The 22,358-nt window shown below is 39.3% G+C and overlaps 1 protein-coding gene across 1 annotated transcript in view; it reads right to left on the bottom strand.

Moving 5' to 3' along the window:
• The window catches only part of COL22A1 (collagen type XXII alpha 1 chain), a 196,051-nt gene that overhangs the window by 126,763 nt on the left and 46,930 nt on the right, over nt 1–22,358 (bottom strand). Inside the window, 9 exon segments of the mRNA XM_070940313.1 lie at nt 2,569–2,622; nt 4,489–4,542; nt 6,491–6,544; nt 10,034–10,072; nt 11,913–11,966; nt 14,115–14,159; nt 15,949–16,062; nt 18,644–18,724; nt 20,223–20,498. Coding sequence (XP_070796414.1) covers nt 2,569–2,622; nt 4,489–4,542; nt 6,491–6,544; nt 10,034–10,072; nt 11,913–11,966; nt 14,115–14,159; nt 15,949–16,062; nt 18,644–18,724; nt 20,223–20,498 — 771 coding nt within the window.

Below are 22,358 nucleotides of genomic sequence, written 5' to 3'. Positions count from 1 at the left end.
GTAGGCCATTTTCCTGCCATTCGCGACAAGGAGTGGCTGGGAGAGGAGGGGCCGGTGAGAAGCCCCTCGATGTGAGTGATGTCAAGTTGGCCACGCCCACCCAGTCACATGACCTCTCCCCAACAAGTCAGCCCACAGAACCGGTAGGGGAATTTTTTTAATTTCACCCCTGCTTTGACAATAGCAATATCCACCAGATGATATATCCATGAGATCACTAGGATTTCAGTCTTATACATATTGACCAGGAACAATAATTTCCGTGGTCATTTATATAGAAGGAAAGAATGTGGAAGATATAAACTTAGTAAATTCAAAGTAGTTAAGATATGAAGGATGGAAAGGGTGGCATGGAAAATTGTTTACATATCATTGTTCCCAAATTTTTCTATTGCTCATTTGTGTTATTTTTTTCACTAAGAATTTCCAAATTACTTGCCCTTTAAGATAAATTAATTTCCATATCTTACATTTTCCATGCTAGAGAACAAACTGAAAATGTGGCTTGGTCTGGAGATCATGATAAGTGGTCTACAACTCCCTGAGTCAAAACTTAATAAGAAGCAGTATGAGTTTGTATTGACTTATTTAGGTTGCAAAAACATTAATACAGATGCCGGAGTATATTTTGCTGAAACTGTAAAAAAACCAAAAACCTCCAGAAACTTAAATACAAAGGAGATTACAAACAAAATTAGTATGGCTATTAATCTTCAATGACTCAAACACGTTTTTCAGCCAAACAAGCTATTACGATATTTTAGAAATCAAACACAACATTCTCAGTAGAGTCAAGTATTGGCACATTGATAAATGAGCCATCACATTAGTATAAAAGCTGAGTAAGGAAGTAAGGGAATAAGGGGAAAATATGCTGACACCTTTGTAATGCAGTAGTATTACTTTATTAGAGTGAATAAATATTACCTTGCAGCTATTTGGAAAAATAATAAAAAAGTTAATGGGAAAAAGGGACTATCTTATTTTTTTGTAATATTTTTTTTTATTTTGAATACAAATAATACAAACATATAAATCTAAATTTAAAAAAGGAAAAAAAATACAAATATTACAATGCACTTCCTCCCTCCCAGAGACCATTTTTCCCCTTATGTTTCTTCTTCCATAACAATTAAAAAATATGCAATATATTCCAATTGTGCCCTTATCCTCCCCAAAACAACATAATGTATATTCTTGAGTAGGTTTATTCCCTTTGCCTTCCACCAACACTGTTTTTATAAAATCCCCCCATATTTCATTAGGCTGCTATACATGTTCTTTGCATTCAATATATGATCAAAGATACTACATTTTCCAGTGAATCAGATTTTAGACAAACTGCTATGTAAGGAATTACCATGTTTCCCCAAAATTAAGACTGGGTCTTGTATTAGTTTTTGCTCCAAAAGATGCATTAGGGCTTATTTTCTGGTTAGGTCTTATTTTGGGTGAAATATGGTACTAAATGCACGCATCTGGCTGACATTATATATACATACATACATATATATATATATATATATGTCTTCTTAAGTTTTCGCGAGTGCATATGCAAAAAATTAAAATCTCGGGTGTTTTCCCGCGTCATTATAAATAAGTTGGTTAAAATATTTAAAATCCTGGTTAAAGGATTTTAAGCTGGGATTTTAACCAGGATTTTAAATATTTTAACCAACTTATTTATAATGACGCGGAAAAACACCCGAGATTTTAATTTTTTGCATATATATATATATATATATATATATATATATATATATATATATACACACACACATGTATAAAGAATGTATTAGATAATATATATAAGTATAAGCATGAATTGAATACATAAAATAGATACAAATATAAGAAATATTAGGACAGGGATGGAAGGCACGCTGATGCTCTTATGCACGCCCCTTACAGACCTCTTAGGAATAGGGTGAGGTGAACAGTAGACAGTTTAAGGTTAAAGTTTTGGGGGTTTTGGGATGAAACCACAGAGTCAGGTAGTGCATTCCAGGCATTGACCACTCTGTTGCTGAAGTCATATTTTCTACAATCGAGTTTGGAGCGGTTCATTTTAAGTTTGTATTTATTGTGTGTTCGTGTATTGTTGTGGTGGAAGCTGAAGTAGTCACTGACAGGTAGGACATTGTAGCAGATAATTTTATGAGCTACGCTTAGGTCAGACCGAAGGCGGCGTAGTTCTAAGTTTTCTAAGTTCAAAATTTCAAGTCTGGTGGCATAAGGTATTTTATTGCGAGCAGGGGAGTGGGGGATTCTTCTTGTGAAATATTTCTGGACATGTTCAGTTGTATTAATGTTAATTAATCTTAACTGGAGCTTATTTTGGGGGGTAGGGCTTATATCACGAGCATCCTGAAAAGTCATGCTAGGACTTATTTTCCGGTTGGGTTTTATTTTCGGGAAAACATGGTAGGAGTCTCTCCTGACCAGGCACTGGGTGCATCTGACATATTTAAGCTGGAAACCACCTTCAATATTATATCCCAAACAACTAAAACTTTCCTGAAGGTCCTGTTAATCTCACTCTTCCATTGTTTAAATATATTCATATACCTTTGGGCCAGTTGGTCCAGGAAGGCCAGTTGCTCCAGGAAGACCAGGTTCTCCCTAAAAGAGAAGGCAAAATAATATTCATTGCAAAGACTTGCTGTGGACACTTTAGGAACCACAGTATACAGAAAACTCATAAACTGGTTTATGTATGAAACCAAAAGTAATGCTTATTTTGAGAGAAATGCAAAGTTTTCACACAATTACTCCAAGTTTTCTGGAAGAGAGAACTTCACTAGTTTTGTCTATGGAGATTCTCAGTCATCCAGGTATGGTTGTCCCAAAGGTCCAAGAAGCCTCTTCAGTTCTGAGAAGCAAAACGTCTTCAAAGAAAGACGTTTTGAAGAAGATGTCTTCAAAAACATCTTCTCTCACCCTAGATGTCTAGAAAAAAATGATCTCCTCACATCAAACAAGGATGTGCATTTTTTTAAGATCTTCTGGTTGCTAAGTCCTGTTTTGCAAACTTTAAAGTTATGGTTTAATCGAAGTGTCAATGGTAAAATATGATTTCAAGGTATGTACTTTAAAAATCAATCCTTCTTAATATCTTTTATTATAAATTTGTCGGTCTTCATCCTGTTCTCACATACCATTACATCAGGTCATATCTTGGAATATGGAAGTCTACATCTCAGGGAAAGAGGATACACTGACTTCAATAATCCAAATTTATTTGGTACCTTAGTGATTAAGAGCTATGGTGGTACAGTGGTTAGAATGTAGTATTGCAGGCTAATTCTGCTGACTGCCAGCAGTTCGTTTCTGACTGGCTCAAGCGTGACTCAACCTTCCATCCTTCCGAGGTGGGTAAAATGAGGACCCAGATTGTTGAGGGCAATAGCATGGCTCTGTAAATTGCTTAGAGAGGGCTGAAAAGCACTATGAAGCAGTATATAAGATTAAGTACTATTGCTATGATGCTGTGTTTATAAGAGCCGAGGTGGCACAGTGGTTAGAGTGCAGTATTGCAGGCTACTACAGCTGACTGCTAGCTGCAGTTTGGCAGTTCAAATCTCACCAGGCTCAAGGTTGACTCAGTCTTCCATCCTTCTGAGGTAAGTAAAATGAGGAGCCAGATTACTGGGGGCAATATGCTGACTCTGTAAACAGCTTAGAGAGGGCCATAAAAGCACTATGAAGCAGTATATACATCTAAGTGCTATTGCTATTGCTATTGTAGACTGGAAGGTTGGCAATTTGAGACCCTACCATCATGCGGTATGAGCTCCCGTTACTTGCCCCAGCTGCTGCCAACCTATCAGTTCTAAAGCATGCAAATGTGAGTATATAAATAGGTACCACTTCGGTAGGAAGATAACAGTGGTCCATGCCTCTTGGCATATAGTCATGCTGACCACATGACCATGGAAGCGTTTTCAGACAATGCTGGCTCCCTCGGCTAAGAAACAGAGATAGTGTCCTAGAATTGGACCGTACTGGACAGGGGGAACATTTACCTTAAAAAAAGTACTACTGCTGAAGAAGATTGCTTGCACACTTGTAGACATAGAAGTGGATAATTATTGTTTTCAGATCCCACCAGAATTCCTTTGTTTCCACTCATCAGATTTCAGCTGGCAAAGTTTTGTTTTGCAGAGAAATAAATTGCTGTTTTTTGTTGAACTGTTTTGCTCAACTTCTCCTGTGATATGTCTAGCATTTTAATGGATGACAACTGAAATTCCTCCTCGGAGCTTCACAGAACAGATCATCTATAAGAAGTCTGTTTTCTCCCTTGGCCCAAAGATAGGATTGTTGAGGTTAATAACCTGCTTTTTGTTTTATTTTGTTTTGTTTTCTTACATTTGGAATCACAACATTAATCCCCTGGATGTGTTCCTTTCAATGAAGATTGCTCCAAACACCTGGTTTACGCTACAAGAGAAAGAGGATTAAAAAGAGAGGAGAAAAAAAGCTTACAGTTTCTCCTTTGGCTCCATCACTCCCTGGGATGCCAGCCGTACCAATGGAACCCTAAAAGAATACAGATTACAACAGCAAAATGAATGGGAAATCATAATCATATTTAAAAACAGCATTGGCTAAAAACAGGAAAACCTGAATAATAAAGGAGACAAATCTAGGCACTCTCACCTTGAGCCACATTAATTTATTATTAATATTTTATACTTTTATTATAATATAATTTTATAATATTTATAATTATTATAATTATCAATTTGTGATCTCAAAGGTGCTATATAATCCATTCCAAAAGACAGGGATTAAGCAGTGAATTAATTATTTGATATGTGCTGTTGGAGTAATGTACAGTAATGTCCATTTCCAAACTCAAAAGGGTTCCAGGACTAGTTTATAAATAACTAATTGAAATTTCTTTCTAAATGAAGAGATCTACTAATACATGGGCATACAGTGTTTTTTTTTTTTTCAAAATCCACTTGAATGTACTTTGAAATTCTTCATGCTCTCTGACGCTTGGTTGTTTGCAGACATTTGCAAACAATGTTTGCAGACATTTCATTACTCAACTGGGTAGCTTGCCCTTCCAGTTTTGGGGATAGAATAATAGAGTTGGAAGGGACCTTAGAGGTCATCTAGATCAACCCCCTGCTCAAGCAGGAGATCCTATATTATCCAGATAAGTGGCTGTCCTGTCTCTTCTTAAAAGCTTCCAGTGATGGAGCACCCACAACTTCTGAAGGCAAGTTGTTCCACTGATTAATTGTTCTAACTGTCAGGAAATTTCTCCTAAGTTCTAAATTGCTTCTCTCCTTGATTAGTTTCCAACAATTGCCTCTTGTCCTGCCCTCAGGTACTCTGGAGAATAGCTTGACTCTCTCTTCTTTGGGGCAGCCCTTGAGATATTGGAACACTGCTATCATGTCTCTAATCCCCTCTCTTTTTTCTAACTAAAACTCACTAAAGAGATTATGTGAGAACAGTGCTTGAAGGATTTCTAGGTTCAGCAAATGCAAGAGAGCTGATGTTTATGATAAACTGGTAGAAAGCCACTTCCCTCTTATCTAAACCATGAGCAAGTCAAGATAAACGATTGCTCATGTCTCAGTACCCTTAAAAATGCCATCGGATTTGTTCAATTTTCTTCTCTTTTCCTTTCTCCACACTTCCCCTGACTAAGAGAAATAAAATATTAAAAAGGCAATTAGATTATAATCTCTGTGTTCCTGAGATGCTTAAAAAGCCCAGTAAAAATCTCTAATGTTCTGTAATGATAACAGCCAAGAAATATTTTAGCACTCAAGTAGTAGTTTTTTTAGAACTAGTTCCATAGCACTTCATATATCTTTTCCTCCTTTTTCTTTTCAAGCTATCTTGGGCCAAAACGTTTCAATGAACAAATATTAAATCAGATCCAATAAATTAATGAAGTGGGAAATGGAAGACTTTATATTTAAGCTTCAGAATATCCAAATACGTAGATAGTATACTGCCCCAACCAAATTGGGGGCAATATGCTGACTTTGTAAACTGCTTAGAGAGTGCTGTAAACAACTATGAAGTTGTATATCAGTCTAAGTGTTATTACTATTGCTTATCCAGATCTGAAAATTTATTGAACATGTTATTATGATTCAAGCAGCTGACCACCAAGATTATGAATTAAGTTTTCAATTTCTATTGAATGTTCTATTATGTCATACTTGTTCAATGTTCAATTTTTTTTGCATTTGATTGAACTGCAGAAAAAGTCATATAAAATCACAGCTGTTACAATCACTCTCGGTATTCATTTTTATGCCCCGGAAATTTTATTTTAATTATTTCATTTCATTATTTCATTTCATTTCATTTCATTTCATTATTTCATTTCATTTCATTTCATTTCATTTCATTTCATTTCATTTCTTTTATTTTATTTTATTTTATTTTATTTTATTTTATTTTATTTTATTTTATTTTATTTTATTTTATTTTATTTTATTTTATAGATGGTTACCTTTTCTCCTCTCTCGCCCATTAAGCCAGGTAAACCTTGGGGTCCCTTTTCACCCTAAAAAAGCAGAATGGAAAATATTTGCATAAAATGTAGCATTCTCTTAAAATAGGTAAAAGGAATACAAGCATTAAAATCCACAAGGGATCCTGTTGATACTTTTGAAAAGGAACTTAATTGCAGGGTTGGTTAACAAGGTAAATTTCTCAGTTTCTTAAGATTTGTATGCCAATTTTTGCTTGAAAAAAAATCCTGCAAGGAAATTTTTCTACCATATCAAAGCAACCAGTAGATGTCAGTACATTACTATGAAAGATTCTTTGCTTTCCTGGGAAGGATGAAAAATCAGAATAAAATATTGCAGGCCCCTCTAAAGCCAAGAAAAGCCAAATAAACTTGTAAGCCCATCTGCTCTCCCTGAAATTCCTGTGGTGGCTAAGAAATCAGCTGTTGAGACAGGCAATTACGGGATCTCAAACAATGATATGCTCAGTATTTTGGGGCAGTGAATAAAACAGAAACCCTGTAATTGCTGTGTTCCAAAAGGAAAAGAAAAGAAAACAAAAATCTTAGTTTTCTCATCTGGTCATGAAGGGACAAGAGAACTGGCTGTCAGGCCTGGAAGCCATCTTTCGCATCAGGCTTCCAGCAGGCCTGACACTGGCATTCTGAGGCCTTTAAAGACAGGTCTTTTTCACAGTGTGAAGTAGTATAGGATGAAGGTAACAGTAACAGAGTTGGAAGGGATCTTGGAGGTCATTTAGTCCAACCCCCTGATCACACAGGAGACCTATACTAGGGATTCGAACCGCCGACCTTTCCGATCAACAAGCTCAAGGTTTTCTGCCTGTCATTCCTTTGAGTCAAAATGCAAGATGAAATAAAAGGGGGGAAAATGCAGTAATTATGTACCAAGAGTTCTTTGCCTTCGTAGAAAAAATAGGGAGCAAAAGAGATCTGAATTTGTGGAAATTAAGACCCTGGTGGCACAGTGGACTAAACTGCTGCTGTTAAAGTAGTACTTAGCTGCCAGCTGCCTGCAATTACTGCAAGTTCAAATCTCACCAGGCTCAAGGTTGGCTCAGCCTTCCATCCTTTCGAGGTAGGTAAAATGAGGACCCAGTTTGTGGGGGCAATAAGCTGACTTTGTATAAAATAGAACACTGGTCAGGGGAGGCGAAAAAGCCCTACTAAGCAGGTATATACAAAAGTATGAAGGCTATTGCTTAATGCATTGTAAGCCGCCCTGAGTCTCCAGAGAAGGGCGGTATATATAAATTGAACGAATAAATAAATAACAAATAAATGGTGCTGAATTTAGGAGACAACTAAGCCATGAGGACTTCAGGCACAGCTTTTTACTCCTGACATGACAGACAAAGAGACAAACAGACATCCTCGCTGGCAGAGAAGGGAGAGGATGTGACTTTCAAGACTTTACATGAAGTACACCGGGGTCGTATTATCATATGTGGTGGACATATATAGAAGCAAAATATATATATATATATATATATATATATATATATATATATATATATATATATATATATATATATATATATTGGGCAAGAATTCGAATGTAGTTGGAGAAGATGCCGCAGCAACATATTGATTTAAAACCTGAATTGTTCTTGTTGGGTATCTTACCAGGGAAATATAGTAAAGAAAATGCATGTTTGATCATTCATGTAATAACTGCGGCTAGAATTGTATTTGCACAAAATTGGAAAGTTGAAGAAATCCCTAAAGATGATTAAGAAAATATTAGATTGTGAAGAAATGAGTAGATTAACCCTAGCAATTAAAGGAAAGGGAGAATCTGATGATTATAATATATGGGGGTTATTTTATCATTGGTTAGAAAATGAATATGGATAAAAAGTATTAAATTAAATAAATTAAGGAAGAGAAATGTTATGTTAGGAGATATGTTAAGTTGTAATATTAAAATAAGAATAGATGTACAATATATAAAGAATTTGATGGTAAGCTATAACTATTACTACACAAAAAAAATTGTACTCAGACGACACACTGATTAATGAATGATGAAATGTTTGTTTTAAAAGGAAAAGTAAATAAAAAACTTTTACAAAAAAAAGAGACTTTATATGAAGCATCATGATCCAAGCTCCATTCCTTTTTTTTTCATTGTAGAAAGTTAGCACCCACCCCTCTCCTAGAAGAATGAAATATTTTAGGAAATATTAAAAAGGCAGAATATTTCCCCTAAAAGAGAAATAGAAATATTAAGGGAGACAGAAACTCAGAGCTTCAGCTCCCTGTCCCCAGCAGATATTTGGTGCCTGTTGAGAAAGACTGGGCCAGCCTATCTACAAAACAAAAGACCTCAGCTCCAGGGTGATGGGATTAAGACATGACCCTCCAGGACATTATGGGATTATCTAGCAGCAGGGTTTACTGCACTGCAAAATCACCTGGGGACATTATATCAGCCCAAGGTTCAACTAAACTTGATTCAGACAATCATGAGTCCACATGGGACAGCAACCAATAGAATACATATTCTTGTACAGGAACAGGAAGCTCAAGTTACAGTGGTACAGTGGTCTAAGTACCCTGTTATTAACACAGCTGCCTGCAATTACTGCTGGTTCAAATCTCTCCAAGGCTCAAGGTTGACTCAGCCTTCCATCCTTTCTAAGGTAGGTAAAATGAGGACCCAGATTGTGGGGGCAATAAGATGACTTTGTATAAATACATAAAAGTATGAAGGCTTTGCTTAACGCATTGTAAGCCGCCCTGAGTCTCCGGAGAAGGGCGGCATATAAATCAAATTTAAAAAAAAAAAAGTTCAAAGCCCAAGAGAGCGTGTAAATACCTCTCACACTCCAAACCCATGTGGTCCTGTCCATCAATAAACCATCTTTCCAATCAGCCTCCATGTTTCCAGTGTCTTTCTCCCCACTTGGAAATGAACCAGATGGACATTCCTTCCAACGACATATATGTGTCTCTCACACACATACAAATAAGGTAGACTTTGGACTGTGATGTTGCACTCTCCATCGTGCAGATTTTAATCCATGAATGGACAGGGAGACGGGTAGAAGAGTAGATAGATAGATAGCTGGTTGGGCAGGTATATGGTGGATGGATGGATGGATGGATGGATGGATGGATGGGGGATGGAGAGAGAAAGGGAGAATGCCTGGGGGAACAATGAAGTCTTAAAGGTAATTCCAAATGCCAAGAGGGTAAGGGCCTTTTGGATATCTGGGGAATGCTATTCTATAGGGCAGATACCATTACTGAAAAAGTCCACACCCTAGATCGTGTCAGTTGATATCATTTATTAGAGGGGACCTAGAAAACACCCAAACTATCCAATTTGGTGGGCTTGGCAGATATCCTATGGGAGTGGTGGTCCATTAATAATATCTGGCCCCGTGCCAGGTGGAGTTTTGAAGGTGCTAATCAGGATTTTGAATTTGCACCTGGAATGAAACCGGGAGACACACGAAATTAACACAAACTAGACCATATCCTCAAGATGTTCTTCAACTTATATTTTAATGATACCTTTTGTCCTTTTTCTGCTCGTCCAAATGTTTCCCCACCCTGAAAAGAGAAATTAATAAAACTAGGGTCAGCAGATGCAATAAAGATATGCAAGATCAGAAATAATGCTAAATAATAATATCTTTATCAAGCCATGGAATAACACACTGATTAATCGAACACATTCAATTAATAAATCATTGTATCTTCTGCTAGTATCAAGGTTGTAAAGCATGAATCAGATTGTATGGAAGATACTAACCAAGCTGACAAGAAAAGGTCTCTAGTATTATGACCTTAACTAGAACCAAGAGGACACTCCATCAAACTGGTGGGCTTCAGCTTCCATAATCCCTAGCTAATGTAGTTTAGTTGTAGGGGGAAGAGATAGTTTCTTTAATACAATTGGATAACAACCAAATTGACAGGGTGGTCTAGAACTTAACAATTGACAGCCTCATCTTTATTAGCCCTGCCATTTAATTGCTTTGAAACTGGGAAGGATCAGAATGCTATTTTATATTTCACAATTATAACAAGTGGCTTTTAAAAGATAGCTGAGGTAAATATTTTATGAAGGGTTGCAAGACTTTATATAAATGTCCTGGTAGATGAGATCTGAAACATTCTAATTAGAATTTCGCCTGCAAGAAAGGAGGCAGATTCAAGGACAATCTCTCTAATTTTGTGGAAGTCGATATTGTTCTGACCTAGGCTCCCTTAAAAAGCAGGAAGCAGCGACTTGGTCCCGGCAAAACCTCTTTTATTTACATGACTGTGAATTCCTTTCATTCACAGCCAGCAAGGCCTGTCCAAACAGTTTTTCAAAGGAATATTTATCAACACAGACCTTATCTCGCTTGGAAAGCTTCCAGGTAACTAGTTTCCAAACGCAGTACAAGGCAAAACTTGGCACAGAGTCTCACAGAGTCACAGAACAAACAAATTGTTTCCTGCAAAAACCCACTCCCCATTCGTTCCTCTTTTGTTTCCTATGGGAGGGGCCAATCACCTCCAAGGTGTGGTTTTATTCCCAAGTCAACTCTGCTTTCTTAGTTGTTCTTGTCTTCTGGCAGTTCTGTGCATGCACACATTGGGAACAGGCTCCAGCTGTTCCTCTGCCCCACTTCTCTCTAGCTCCCTTTCTGCCTCTGATGCAGAGCCCTTGTCTGAGCTTTCCCCAGTCCCCAGGACTGGCCCATATTCCTCTCTAACCTACTCACTGTCCAACTATACTGCCAGCTCTGCTGGCTGCCGGCGGGCCACAACAGATATTATCTCTGCTTCCATTTTTTTTAAGCTAGTTCTTTAGATCCCTTCAGAAATAATTCATAACAAAATTTTGGCTGTAGTGAGATGTTGAATAAGGGAAAACACACGTATGTGAACACATTGATTGATGTCTCTTCCAACCAAGATTTCTCCATATGGATAGGCAAAGATCTAAATCAGGAGTGTCCAACCTTAACAACTTTAAGACCTGTGGACTTCAACTCTCAGAATGGCTGGCTGGGGAATTCTGGGAGTTGAAGTCCACAAATCTTAAAGTTGCCAAAGTTGGGGATCCTGGATCTAAATAGAATGTATAACTATGTTTAGATGACAATGACTTTGGCTCTCTGAAGAGGAAGTTTTTACCATCTGCTTTCTCTATGATGAGAAGGTCAGGGATGTTACTATGGGCAGAGTTCATGAGACCACTTACAGATCCCTTCCATACTAATTATTTTAAAATATTCAGCCGGAGTCTTCAAAATCTGGATTTAGAATTTTGGTTTAAGTTAGTCCATCAGGACCTATTCTGATTTTTTTAAAACTGCATGAGTTTTCTCACAAATATATGATTACATTAGGATTAAAAAAAAAAAAAGAACATTGAGGGTCTTATAAATTTTCTTACTGGTTCTCCTTTGTCTCCTTTTGGGCCAGAAGGTCCAACTGGTCCAATGTCTCCCTTGACAAAAATAAAGTTATGTTAGCAAGAAGGAAATGGTTTTTCCCCACTGACTTTTATTACCATAGCCAGTTTTTTTTTTTAAAAAAGTAAAAACTTAATGGTGAAAGATGCATTTCTTTATCTAACATGGAAAGGAAGGAAGGGAGGGAGGGAGGGAGGGAGGAGGAGGAGGAGGAGAAGGAAATTATGGGGTTGTTGTTGATGCTCTTTGAGCTTGGTTGTTTTCTTGCGACGTTTCATTACCCAAATGGGAAACACCATCAGTGCTGAAATATAGTGGGATTTGTGCAGAGGAGGAAGACGAGGAGGAGGAGGAGGAGGAGGAGGAGGAGGAGGAGGAGGAGGAGGAGGAGGAGGAGGAGGAGGAGGAGGAGGAGGAGGAGGAAATTATGGGATTGTTGTTGGTGCTCTTTGAGCTTGGTTGTTTTCTTGTGACGTTTCATTACCCAAATGGGAAACACCATCAGTGCTGAAATGTAGTGGGATTTGTGGAGAGGAGGAAGACGAGGAGGAGGAGGAGGAGGAGGAGGAGGAGGAGGAGGAGGAGGAGGAGGAGGAGGAGGAGGAGGAAATTATGGGATTGTTGTTGGTGCTCTTTGATCTTGGTTGTTTTCTTGAGACATTTCATTACCCAAATGGGAAACACCATCAGTGCTGAAATGTAGTGGGATTTGTGGAGAGGAGGAAGATGAGGAGGAGGAGGAGGAGGAGGAGGAGGAAATTATGGGATTGTTGTTGGTGCTCTTTGATCTTGGTTGTTTTCTTGAGACATTTCATTACCCAAATGGGAAACACCATCAGTGTTGAAATGTAGTGGGATTTGTGGAGAGGAGGAAGACGAGGAGGAGGAGGAGGAGAAGGAGCAGGAGGAGGAGGAGGTGGAGGAGGTGGATAAAAGATTGCATAGATAGGACCTGTAGCCAAGAATATTGCTTTCATGGAGATGCTGAAATGCTATCTGCTATTTCCAGAGCTACAGAGTTAGTCAGAAAATATGGATCCAAAAATCTCATGAATAAATTAGAATAAATAAATCTACAATGTGTCTGATCCTTATTGTACTGTCTTGTTCTAGTGCCCAATGGCCTAAATTCTAATAAACTAAGACAGCAACATCACTGTAAAGCATTTACAGATGCCATCTGCAAAGATAGTAATGGAAAATATTATCATCCAGCCATTGTACCGTGCAAACATAAATCATGGGTGAAAAAAACATTAAAAGAAGAAAAAAAAATAGAAGCCTTTAATACAATGCCAACGTTAAACAAACCACTCCATACATCAGACCATTTGTGTAGGCAGGCCTGCTTGAAGTGTTAAACAGGAATCTGAATTGTATCTGGCACTGTTTTAGAGATGCTGTGGGACACTCTAAATGGAATGAGTTTTTAAGGTTGATTTCTTACACAGGCATCTTGTTCAATAATTGCATTTCATTTTATTAAGTTGGCTGTGGTTTAGCATTTTTGGAATCATCTTATGTTCCAGCCATTGTTAAGATGATGGCTATTAAAAGATAAAAGGGTTGTGGTCATCACAGAACAGTTGCTTTCTCTTTTAGCAATTTCTCATGTCTTTCCATGAAAGCCTCCCTTATTAGTTAAAGTGCTACAATTTTTTTAAAAAATGGCTTCTCTATTTAAGGCTGCAAAACCAGTAGACTGTCAATCTGAAGCGAACCTGGCTGAGGCTATCTTTGTAGCTTCAGGGTTGCCACAAGGCAGAAGAGGGGACAGGGAGGGGGAAATAGTTAACTGGGGCTTTGCAGTCAAAACAAAAAGTTTTCTTGTGGGAACCAAGGTCATTCCAACAGGTGTCTGGGAGAGGAGGAGTGGAGTAACCAAGTAACCGGCCAGCACTTCTATTAGACAATGTGACTGATGACTTGAAAGAAGGGGAAAACTTTCACGTTTTAATTAGGTGAAAACTGGGGGAACTTTAGAGTCGGTTTTCACCAGTTGTGCCAATATGATGTATCCAATAAACTGTTCTTTGAGGGATCTACCCACATCAGAGTTCTACTTTCAATGGGTGCATTACTTGGAATGCTGACATAGAGGGTAGACCGAAAAGAAGAAGAAATCCTTAAGAACGTTATGTTTCATTTTTTAAAATACGTTTTATTCCTTGGCCAACACTAACCTTTTGTCCTCTCAATCCTTCAAATCCAGGAAGGCCTCTCTCCCCCTGAAGTGAAAAATGGAGACTGTTTAATAGCAAAATTCATCATTGCTTCTCACATGTTATGAATCCTGACTTAGTGGCTCTGTGTAAGCGTTCTGTACATCTGCAATAATTACTGAAAGCAGTTTCTGAAACAACTACATGGGACTGAAAAAAACACAGTGGTTTTAATTGAGGCTGGCATATTTGGGCTGTAAAATTCATATGATGTAATTGTATGTGAGGAAAACCTTGAGAAAAAGGTGGAAGAGATGTTGCCTAGAGAATGATTGGATAAGAGAGGGTGAGTCCCACAGCTGCATAATGATCTGTCCCCGTCCACACACACACACAAACACAGCCAGCCGAGGGTTAAGGAAGCACTTGGCACACACCCAGGTCTTTATCTCCAACTTGGCAGCGATATACACACCGTCTGCCAAGTGCTTTTATTGCCACAGAAACAGAAAGATAATATACTCAGCGTCCAAAAGTCCAACAACAATAAATATCCCTCTCAGTCCCCGTCCACACACACACACAAACACAGCCAGCCGAGGGTTAAGGAAGCACTTGGCACACACCCAGGTCTTTATCTCCAACTTGGCAGCGATATACACACCATCTGCCAAGTGCTTTTATTTCCACAGAAACAGAAAGATAATATACTCAGCGTACAAGAGTCCAACAAAAATAAATATTCCTCTCAGCAGTTTCGGACGATGCTCTAGTGACTATCCAAGGTTTATTTTTGTTCGTCACAGGGATCACTGGCCACCACCACCCTCTATTATATAGTCTCTGGGGTGTGGTCCAGTGACTCAGTTCTAATCCCTAGCACGCCTCCTGAGCTGCTGCAATCGTTTATCACGCCTTCTGTGGCATGCGTCCAGGAATGACGTCTCTCCTTCACTCTCATCCGAGACACCTGTTTCCCGGCTAATCTCCTCTCCCTCGGCCGGCTCCTGAGACAGTGCCAGAGGGGAGGGGCCTGGAGAGGGAGGCCTGGCTGACTCCTCTTCCTCATGCTCAGAGCTTTCTTCCTTCGATGGGATAGGCTCAGAGGGCGGGGCCACAACACATAACAGATGAAGAAAGATATTCAGAAGGGGTAGCAATAGCATAGTATTTAGACTTTTCAAAGCATTTTTTTTACCACCTCTTCGGCCAAGAGGTTGCAGAAAAAAATGCTTTGAAAAGCCTCTGAGGATCCTAGCTGAGCCGTGTGATCATCAGAGGCTTTTTTTTTTTTTTACTTTTCAAAGCATTTTTTTCAGCCAAAGAGGTTGTAGAAAAAATGCTTTTAAAAATAATAATAAAAAAAAGCCTCTGATAATCGTGCGACTCAGCTGAGCATGGTGGGGGGGGGGGGCCATAGGGATTTTTGCTACTGGTTCTCCGAACCACCCACCGCCATCGCTACCAGATCGGGCGATTCGGTCTGAACTGGGAGCATTTCACCCCTGGTGTTTAGGAATCTGACAGCCTATGGGTAGAAGATGTTTTTAAACCTGTTTGTCCAGCTGGCTATACTTCTCTGTCTTCTGCCCGATGCTAAAAGTGAAAAAAAGACACTGGCCAGGGTGTGAATCATTCCCTAAGTATCTTCCTTACTCTGCTGAAACAGTGAGACCTGGCGACATCATCCAGTGGTGTTAATAAGGGTCCATATGCAATCCCAGGCTTACAGGTTGTCCATTCCTGTGATGATATGCTGAGCTTTCAGTAACCACAACTCAAGGAATATCCCTTGAAGCCAATTCCCTTGAGTTTAGTGGCTCTTGTTTATAACAGGGTGAATGCAGATACAAACCTTTTCTCCGGGAGGACAGGAACAGTTGACTGTCTTGGTAGGTCCAACATGCTCATTTCCAACAGTTGGTGGAATTACAGTAGGGGGAACATCTGTAACTATGGTCACTTGACACTACATTGGTAAAAAATCAGAAACAATAATAACACCGCATAAATAGGATTTAAATAGGATTTTGAAAAGAAAAGACATGTTTTTCATGTAAAAACCCTGGTGGCGCAGCAGACTAAAGCACTGTTATTAACATCAGCTGCCTGCAATTACTGCAAGTTCAAATCTTACCAGGCTCAAGGTTGACTCAGCCTTCCATCCTTTCAAAGGTAGGTAAAATGAGGACCCGGATTGTGGGGGCAATAAGCTGACTTTGTATAAAATATACAAAAGTATGAAGGCTATTACTTAACGCACTGTAAGCTGCCCTGAGTCTCCGGAGAAGGGTGGCATATAAATCAAATTTAAAAAAAAAGTGCTATTGCTACTGCTATCTTTCCATCCTTTCTAAGGTAGGTAAAATGAGGACCCAGTTTGTGGGGGCAATAAGCTGACTTTGTATAAAATATACAAAAGTATGAAGGCTATTGCTTAGCGCATTGTAAGCCGCCTTGAGTCTCCGGAGAAGGGCGGCATATAAATCAAATAAAAAAGAAGAAGAAGAAGAAATAGCTCACTTTTATCAACAATTTATATCTGGAGAATATTTGGCACTACAGGTAGTCCTTGACTTATGACCACAATTAGAATAGAATAGAATAACAGAGTTAGAAGGGACCTTGGAGGTCTTCTAGTCCAACCCCCTGCTTAGGCAGAAAACCCTACACTACTTCAGACAAATGGTTATCCAATCTCTTCTTAAAAACATCCAGTGTTGGAGCATTCACAACTTCAGGAACCAAGTTGTCCCACTGATTAATTGTTCTAACTGTCGGGAAATTTCTCCTTAGTTCTAAGTTGCTTCTCTCCTTGATTAGTTTCCACCCATCACTTCTTGTCCTACACTCAGGTGCTTTGAAGAATAGTTTGACTACCTCTTCTTTGGGGAAGCCCCTGAAATATTGGAAGACTGCTATCATGTCACCCCATGTCACTTCTTTTCATCAAACTAGACATACCCAGTTCCTGCAACCATTCTTCATATGTTTTAGCCTCCAGTTCCCTAATTTTAAACCAAACCGACTCCAGATAGCCATGTTGTATGAATACAAAACAAAGGATGCTTTACCAACTGTATTGATTCTGGCATATTAGATCTTCAGGTGATCCTGCAAAAATTGCTCTTCTCTAAAGATTTGTGGTTGGACTTTTCACCATGCCAAGGCCACAGAAAAGGAGGAGCAAGGAACAAGGAGGAGAAAAGGGGAAGGAGTGATAAAAACACCTGTTTTGTTTCCTTTAACAGTGTAAATGAAGCTCCAAGAAAATTCTGGAGACAACAAAGTGGACATCAAAGATGATTATTCCCAGTCTGATTGAATTTGTACCACAACCACATGGCAATGGCTATTTTGAGGATCTTGAAGACATTTCATCACCAGGCTAAGTAACAAAATCAGAGCACAAGGGAAGAACATTTGCCAACTTTATTCCCCCATGCACTGATGATTCATTGCCTGTAGTGACATATCTGGAACGTGACAAGCAAGTTCAGAGAATGCTAAGAACCCAACAATTCAACCTTGAACTACATATATTCTTCACTATTAAAATTAACACAGGTAGGCCTCAACTCTTTGTTTCACAACAGCTCCATGTTATGACAGCCCCAGAAAAGGTGATCTATGCATTAACAACTGTTGCTGAACCAGTGGTGAAATTCAATTTTTTTACTACCGGTTCTGTGGGCGTGGCTTGGTGGGCATGGCAGGGGAAGGATACTGCAAAATCTCCATTCCCACCCCACTCCAGGTGAAGGATACTGCAAAATCCCCCTTCTCTCCCCACTCCTGGGGGAAGGATATTGCAAAATCTCCATTCCCACCCCACTCTGGGGCCAGCCGGAGGTGGTATTTGCCGGTTCTCTGAACTACTCAAAATTTCTGCTGAACCCACATGGTCTATTTGTGTGTTTGGCAGCCAGCTCACACTTACAACTGGTTGCAATGTCCTGTAGTCATGATTTGTGACCCTTTTTGTGCCAAAAATCCATGCAGGGTGGCTGGATTCACTTAAGAACTGTTGTAAAAAAAATGGTTATAAAATCAAGTCTAACTTGACTTATAGCAACAATGGCTTACGATGGAAATTTCAAAACATACCGTACTTGTAAGTTGAAGGCTACCTATATTTTCTCTAGAATGGTGACTAGTCTGTTAAAGAGCCTTGGTAGTACAGTGGTCTAAGGCACCCTGTTATTAAGCTGGTTATTAAAACCAGCTGTCTGCAATTACTACAGGTTCGAATCTCACCAAGGCTCAAGGTTGACTCAGCCTTCCATCCTTTCTAAGGTAGGTAAATTGAGGACCCAGTTCGTGGGGGCAATAAGCTGACTTTGTATAAATATACAAAAGGATGAAGGCTATTGCTGAGCACATTGTGAGCCGCCCTGAGTCTCCGGAGAAGGGCGGCATATAAATCAAATTAAAAAAAAAATGTATCTCAATCAAATATAGCCCTTCAGTTGGAAGGTATAACAAAGAGCCATTGTTACATGGTATGTCCATAAGCACATTTACAAAGCAGATCTACATTTTAAACTTACAGGTCCAGAACGAATATCACAGCAGGTTTCGAGCTCGGCATGTCGTGAATCACAATAAATAACCATCCGCTGAAGGTCAAACTGAAAGGAAAAGAAATGGCGTTAGTTCATTTCTGACCTGAATTTGTAGCAAAATAATGGGCCCACAAGAGTATTTGCTGACATAATGCCAATCCTCATAGTGTCATTTGCCTTTGCAAGGAGGAAAAAGAAAAGTGGAAGAATGTGAAAACATTTACAGGCCAGAAAGTTTGGAAGAAGAAATATAAAAAGGCAAAAGACGTGCTGTGAGACACTTTAGAAACTGGTTAATCAAACTGAGGACATGAAACTGTGAACATTTCTGTCTAAGAAATCTAGAAGTTTAAGCCTCAAAGTCCTTCTCTAGTTTTTAAAACTAGAGTAATTCTAGTTTTTAAAATCCACCTCAGGATAGGAAAAGCAGCAGCAGCAGAACAAAAAAAAAAAATCACAATTCTTTCCATCTCTGGTGTGTTGCTTTTATTTGCTTTTATTTATTTCAATGATTTTAGAAGTGGTGTCAGAATTCAGAAATTTCTAGCAAGATTTAAGTTTCCATCCATTGTTTCTTGTCTTGCCTTTTGGTGCTTTGGAAAATACTTTGACCCCGCCTTCTTTGTAGAAGCCCCTCAAATATTGGAACATTGCTATCATGTCTCTCATAGTCATGAAATGTTAAATCTGTCATTATTCTATTGTCAGGGTTCCAAGTAGTACACCCATAGCAAACAGAACTCCGAGGCAAGCAGGTTCCTCAAAGAACAGGTTTGTTGGATATATCATATTGGCACAGGCTGGTGAAAACCGACTCTAAAGGTTCTCACAGTTTCCACCTAATTAAAAGTAAAGGTTTTTCCCCCTTTCCCAAAGAATCAGTCACATGGTCCAATCAAGGTGCTGTCTGATTGCTTGGAAACTTCTCTCCTCCTCTTATCAGCCATGTCCTTTGTTTACAGGGAAAACTATTTTGTTTTGGCTACAAAACCCCAGCTATCTCTATTCCCGCCCCCCGCCCCCCACTCCCTATCCCTCAGCTCCAGTGTGGCAATACTGAAGCTTCCATGATGGCCTCAGTCAGGCCAGCTTCAGAGTTGACATCTGTACTGAATTGAAGATATTTTAATGCCACACAGTTCTTGAAAATTTGTAATGGAATTACAAACACAATATTCATAGTATAACATGACATTTTAGAAATAGAATAGAATAGAATAGAATAGAGTAGAGTAGAGTAGAATAAAGTAGAGTAGAGTAGAGTAGAGTAGAGTAGAGTAGAATAGAATAGAATAGAATAGAATAGAATAGAATAGAATAGAATAGAATAGAATAGAATAGAATAGAATAGAATAGAATAGAATTCTTTATTGGCCAAGTGTGATTAGACACACAAGGAATTTGTCTTGGTGCGTACGCTCTCGGAGTACATAAAAGAAAAGATACCTTCATCAAGAATAATAAGGTACAACACTTAATGATTGTCATAGGGAAACAGTCAATATTGGTGGTAGAACTGATCCCACTCCCTTTTTTTTTGGTGAGCTTTGTTCCTGGTACTTACATCAATTGGCACACTGTCGTAAAGGCGTTTGCCGATCACCGTTTTCCCTTGAATGTCAATATTTTCTCTGTCTTCAATAGGTAATGTCTGGACCAGTTTGCAATCGATGTACAAGGAGACAGTCTGGGACTGGATGCTCAGTGCAATCTTATGCCAGTTACGATCAAACAGGTCACTGACGGGTCCGTTTCTGAAAACGACTCTCACAGCATCTCTGGTGAGTCCAATTGCATTGTACTCCAAGGCTTTGTTCTCTCCATCCAACCGGATAGAAACCTTTGAAAGCAGACGTAACACTGTAAGGACAGGACTCTTCACGGAACAAATACTGTATCTAACAAAGGAGCTACCAATTGTGAGAAGAAGGATAAGAACAAAGTTCATCAAACATAGAATCCATTTCTATGTGTCCCAGATGTTTTGGACCACAAAACTCATATGCTTCAACTGACATAACCAATTGTGAGGAATTATGGAAGACCCTAGGTTTAGAATAGCAGTAAATCAAATTTAAAGTCTTGGAGGACCCAGAGAGTTGATGGCTTTAAAAAGTTTTGATCTGCAGCTAGGGGTGTCCCTGATTCTGAGAATTCATTATTCTTGGTTCATTACTATATACCTTTTTGTCATCGCATGCCATAATGCAATGCGCATGTGCTCCCTGCGTGCCCTGCTCCCCATGCATGGGTGCCAACCCCCCATGCTCCCCCACCCCCTCACATGTGCCCAGCTATATAAGAGACTGGAAACCATTTAAGGTTGAGTCAACCTTGAGCTGGTAAGAATCGAACTTCTGGCAGTCGGCAAAAGTAATCTGCAATACTGCATTCTAACCACTGCACCACCACAGCTCTGCAGTCAGCTGCAGCCAGGCAGAAATGCATCTCTGCACTTCCTTCGTGCATTCAGACATGCATTCATACATTTACTCACCAAGTCCTTGTTGCAGATACCTGTGTTACCTGAGCCACACCTTGGTGCTTTCAAGGACATGCTGATGTCCAGAGGCAACTTCACCCCACCCAGTCTTTTGAGCTTACAAAAAGCCAATGCTAAGACAGAATGGGGGAAAGGGCGTGTAGCACGAAGTATGAATGCAAATCACCTACAGACAAGGAAGCGGAGGTGATGCGTGCAGGTTGGCAGCTATTACAATCTTGCGTGAGGACTTTCGTTCAATTGCCAAGTCTGCAAGCTACGGTGAGCAGCATGTCCTGGTAGAAGTCCTGCCAGGTGTTTGGAGCTTTGCTGGAAGCTCAGTAGCAATTACAAAAAAAGGAACAACCACGCCGAAACTATACCTCATCCCAATTATCACAAGAACGTTTGGGGAAAGGGGTTTGGAGAAAGGGTGTATGCTACTTTGTTTAAACTGGGTATAAAGGACTGAATATTAAAGACATTTTTAGTTAGCAACATCACCTTGCAAAGTCCTAGATGGGTGGAGGCAGTGGTGAAATCTAAAATTTGTTACTATCGGTTCTGTGGGCGTGGCTTGGGAGGGGTAATTTTTTTTTTTAACTTTTAAAACTATTTTTTCTACAACCTCTTCAGCGAAGAGGTTGTAAAAAAATGCTTTCAAAAGGCTACGATGATCCCAGCTGAGTTGCCTGATCGTTAGAGGCATTTAAAAGAAAAAAAGTCTTTGCCGATCAGGCAACTCAGCTTGGATTATCAGAGGCATTTAAAAGGGAAAAAAAGGTTTTTTTTTCTTTTAAAAGCCTCTGATGATCCCAGCTGAGCCATACGATCATCAGAGACTTTTTTTTTATTTTTAAAAGCATTTTTTCAGCCGAAGAGGTTGTAGAAAAAATGCTTTTAAAAGCCTCTGAGGATCCCAGCTGAGCCACGCGATCATCAGAGGCTTTTTTTTTTTACTTTTAAAAGCATTTTTTCGTCGGAAGAGGTTGTAGAAAAAAATGCTTTTAAAAGTAAAAAAAAAAAGCCTCTGATGATCGTGCGACTCAGCTGAGCATGGTGGGGGGGGTTATAGGGATTTTTGCTACTGGTTCTCCGAACCACCCACCACCATCGCTACCAGATTGGGCGATCCAATCTGAACTGGGAGCATTTCACCCCTGATGTTTAAAAGTTGTGCATTTGGCAGAAATGGCGAAAATTTCATCATATCTTAAA

Source organism: Pituophis catenifer, unplaced genomic scaffold (assembly GCF_029215685.1).
Source record: "Pituophis catenifer annectens isolate HBS135680 unplaced genomic scaffold, rPitCat1.0.hap2 SCAF_3, whole genome shotgun sequence".
Classification (NCBI taxonomy): domain Eukaryota; kingdom Metazoa; phylum Chordata; class Lepidosauria; order Squamata; family Colubridae; genus Pituophis; species Pituophis catenifer.
Note: the sequence above shows the minus strand (reverse complement) of the source record. Positions and strands in the feature narration are given on the sequence as shown.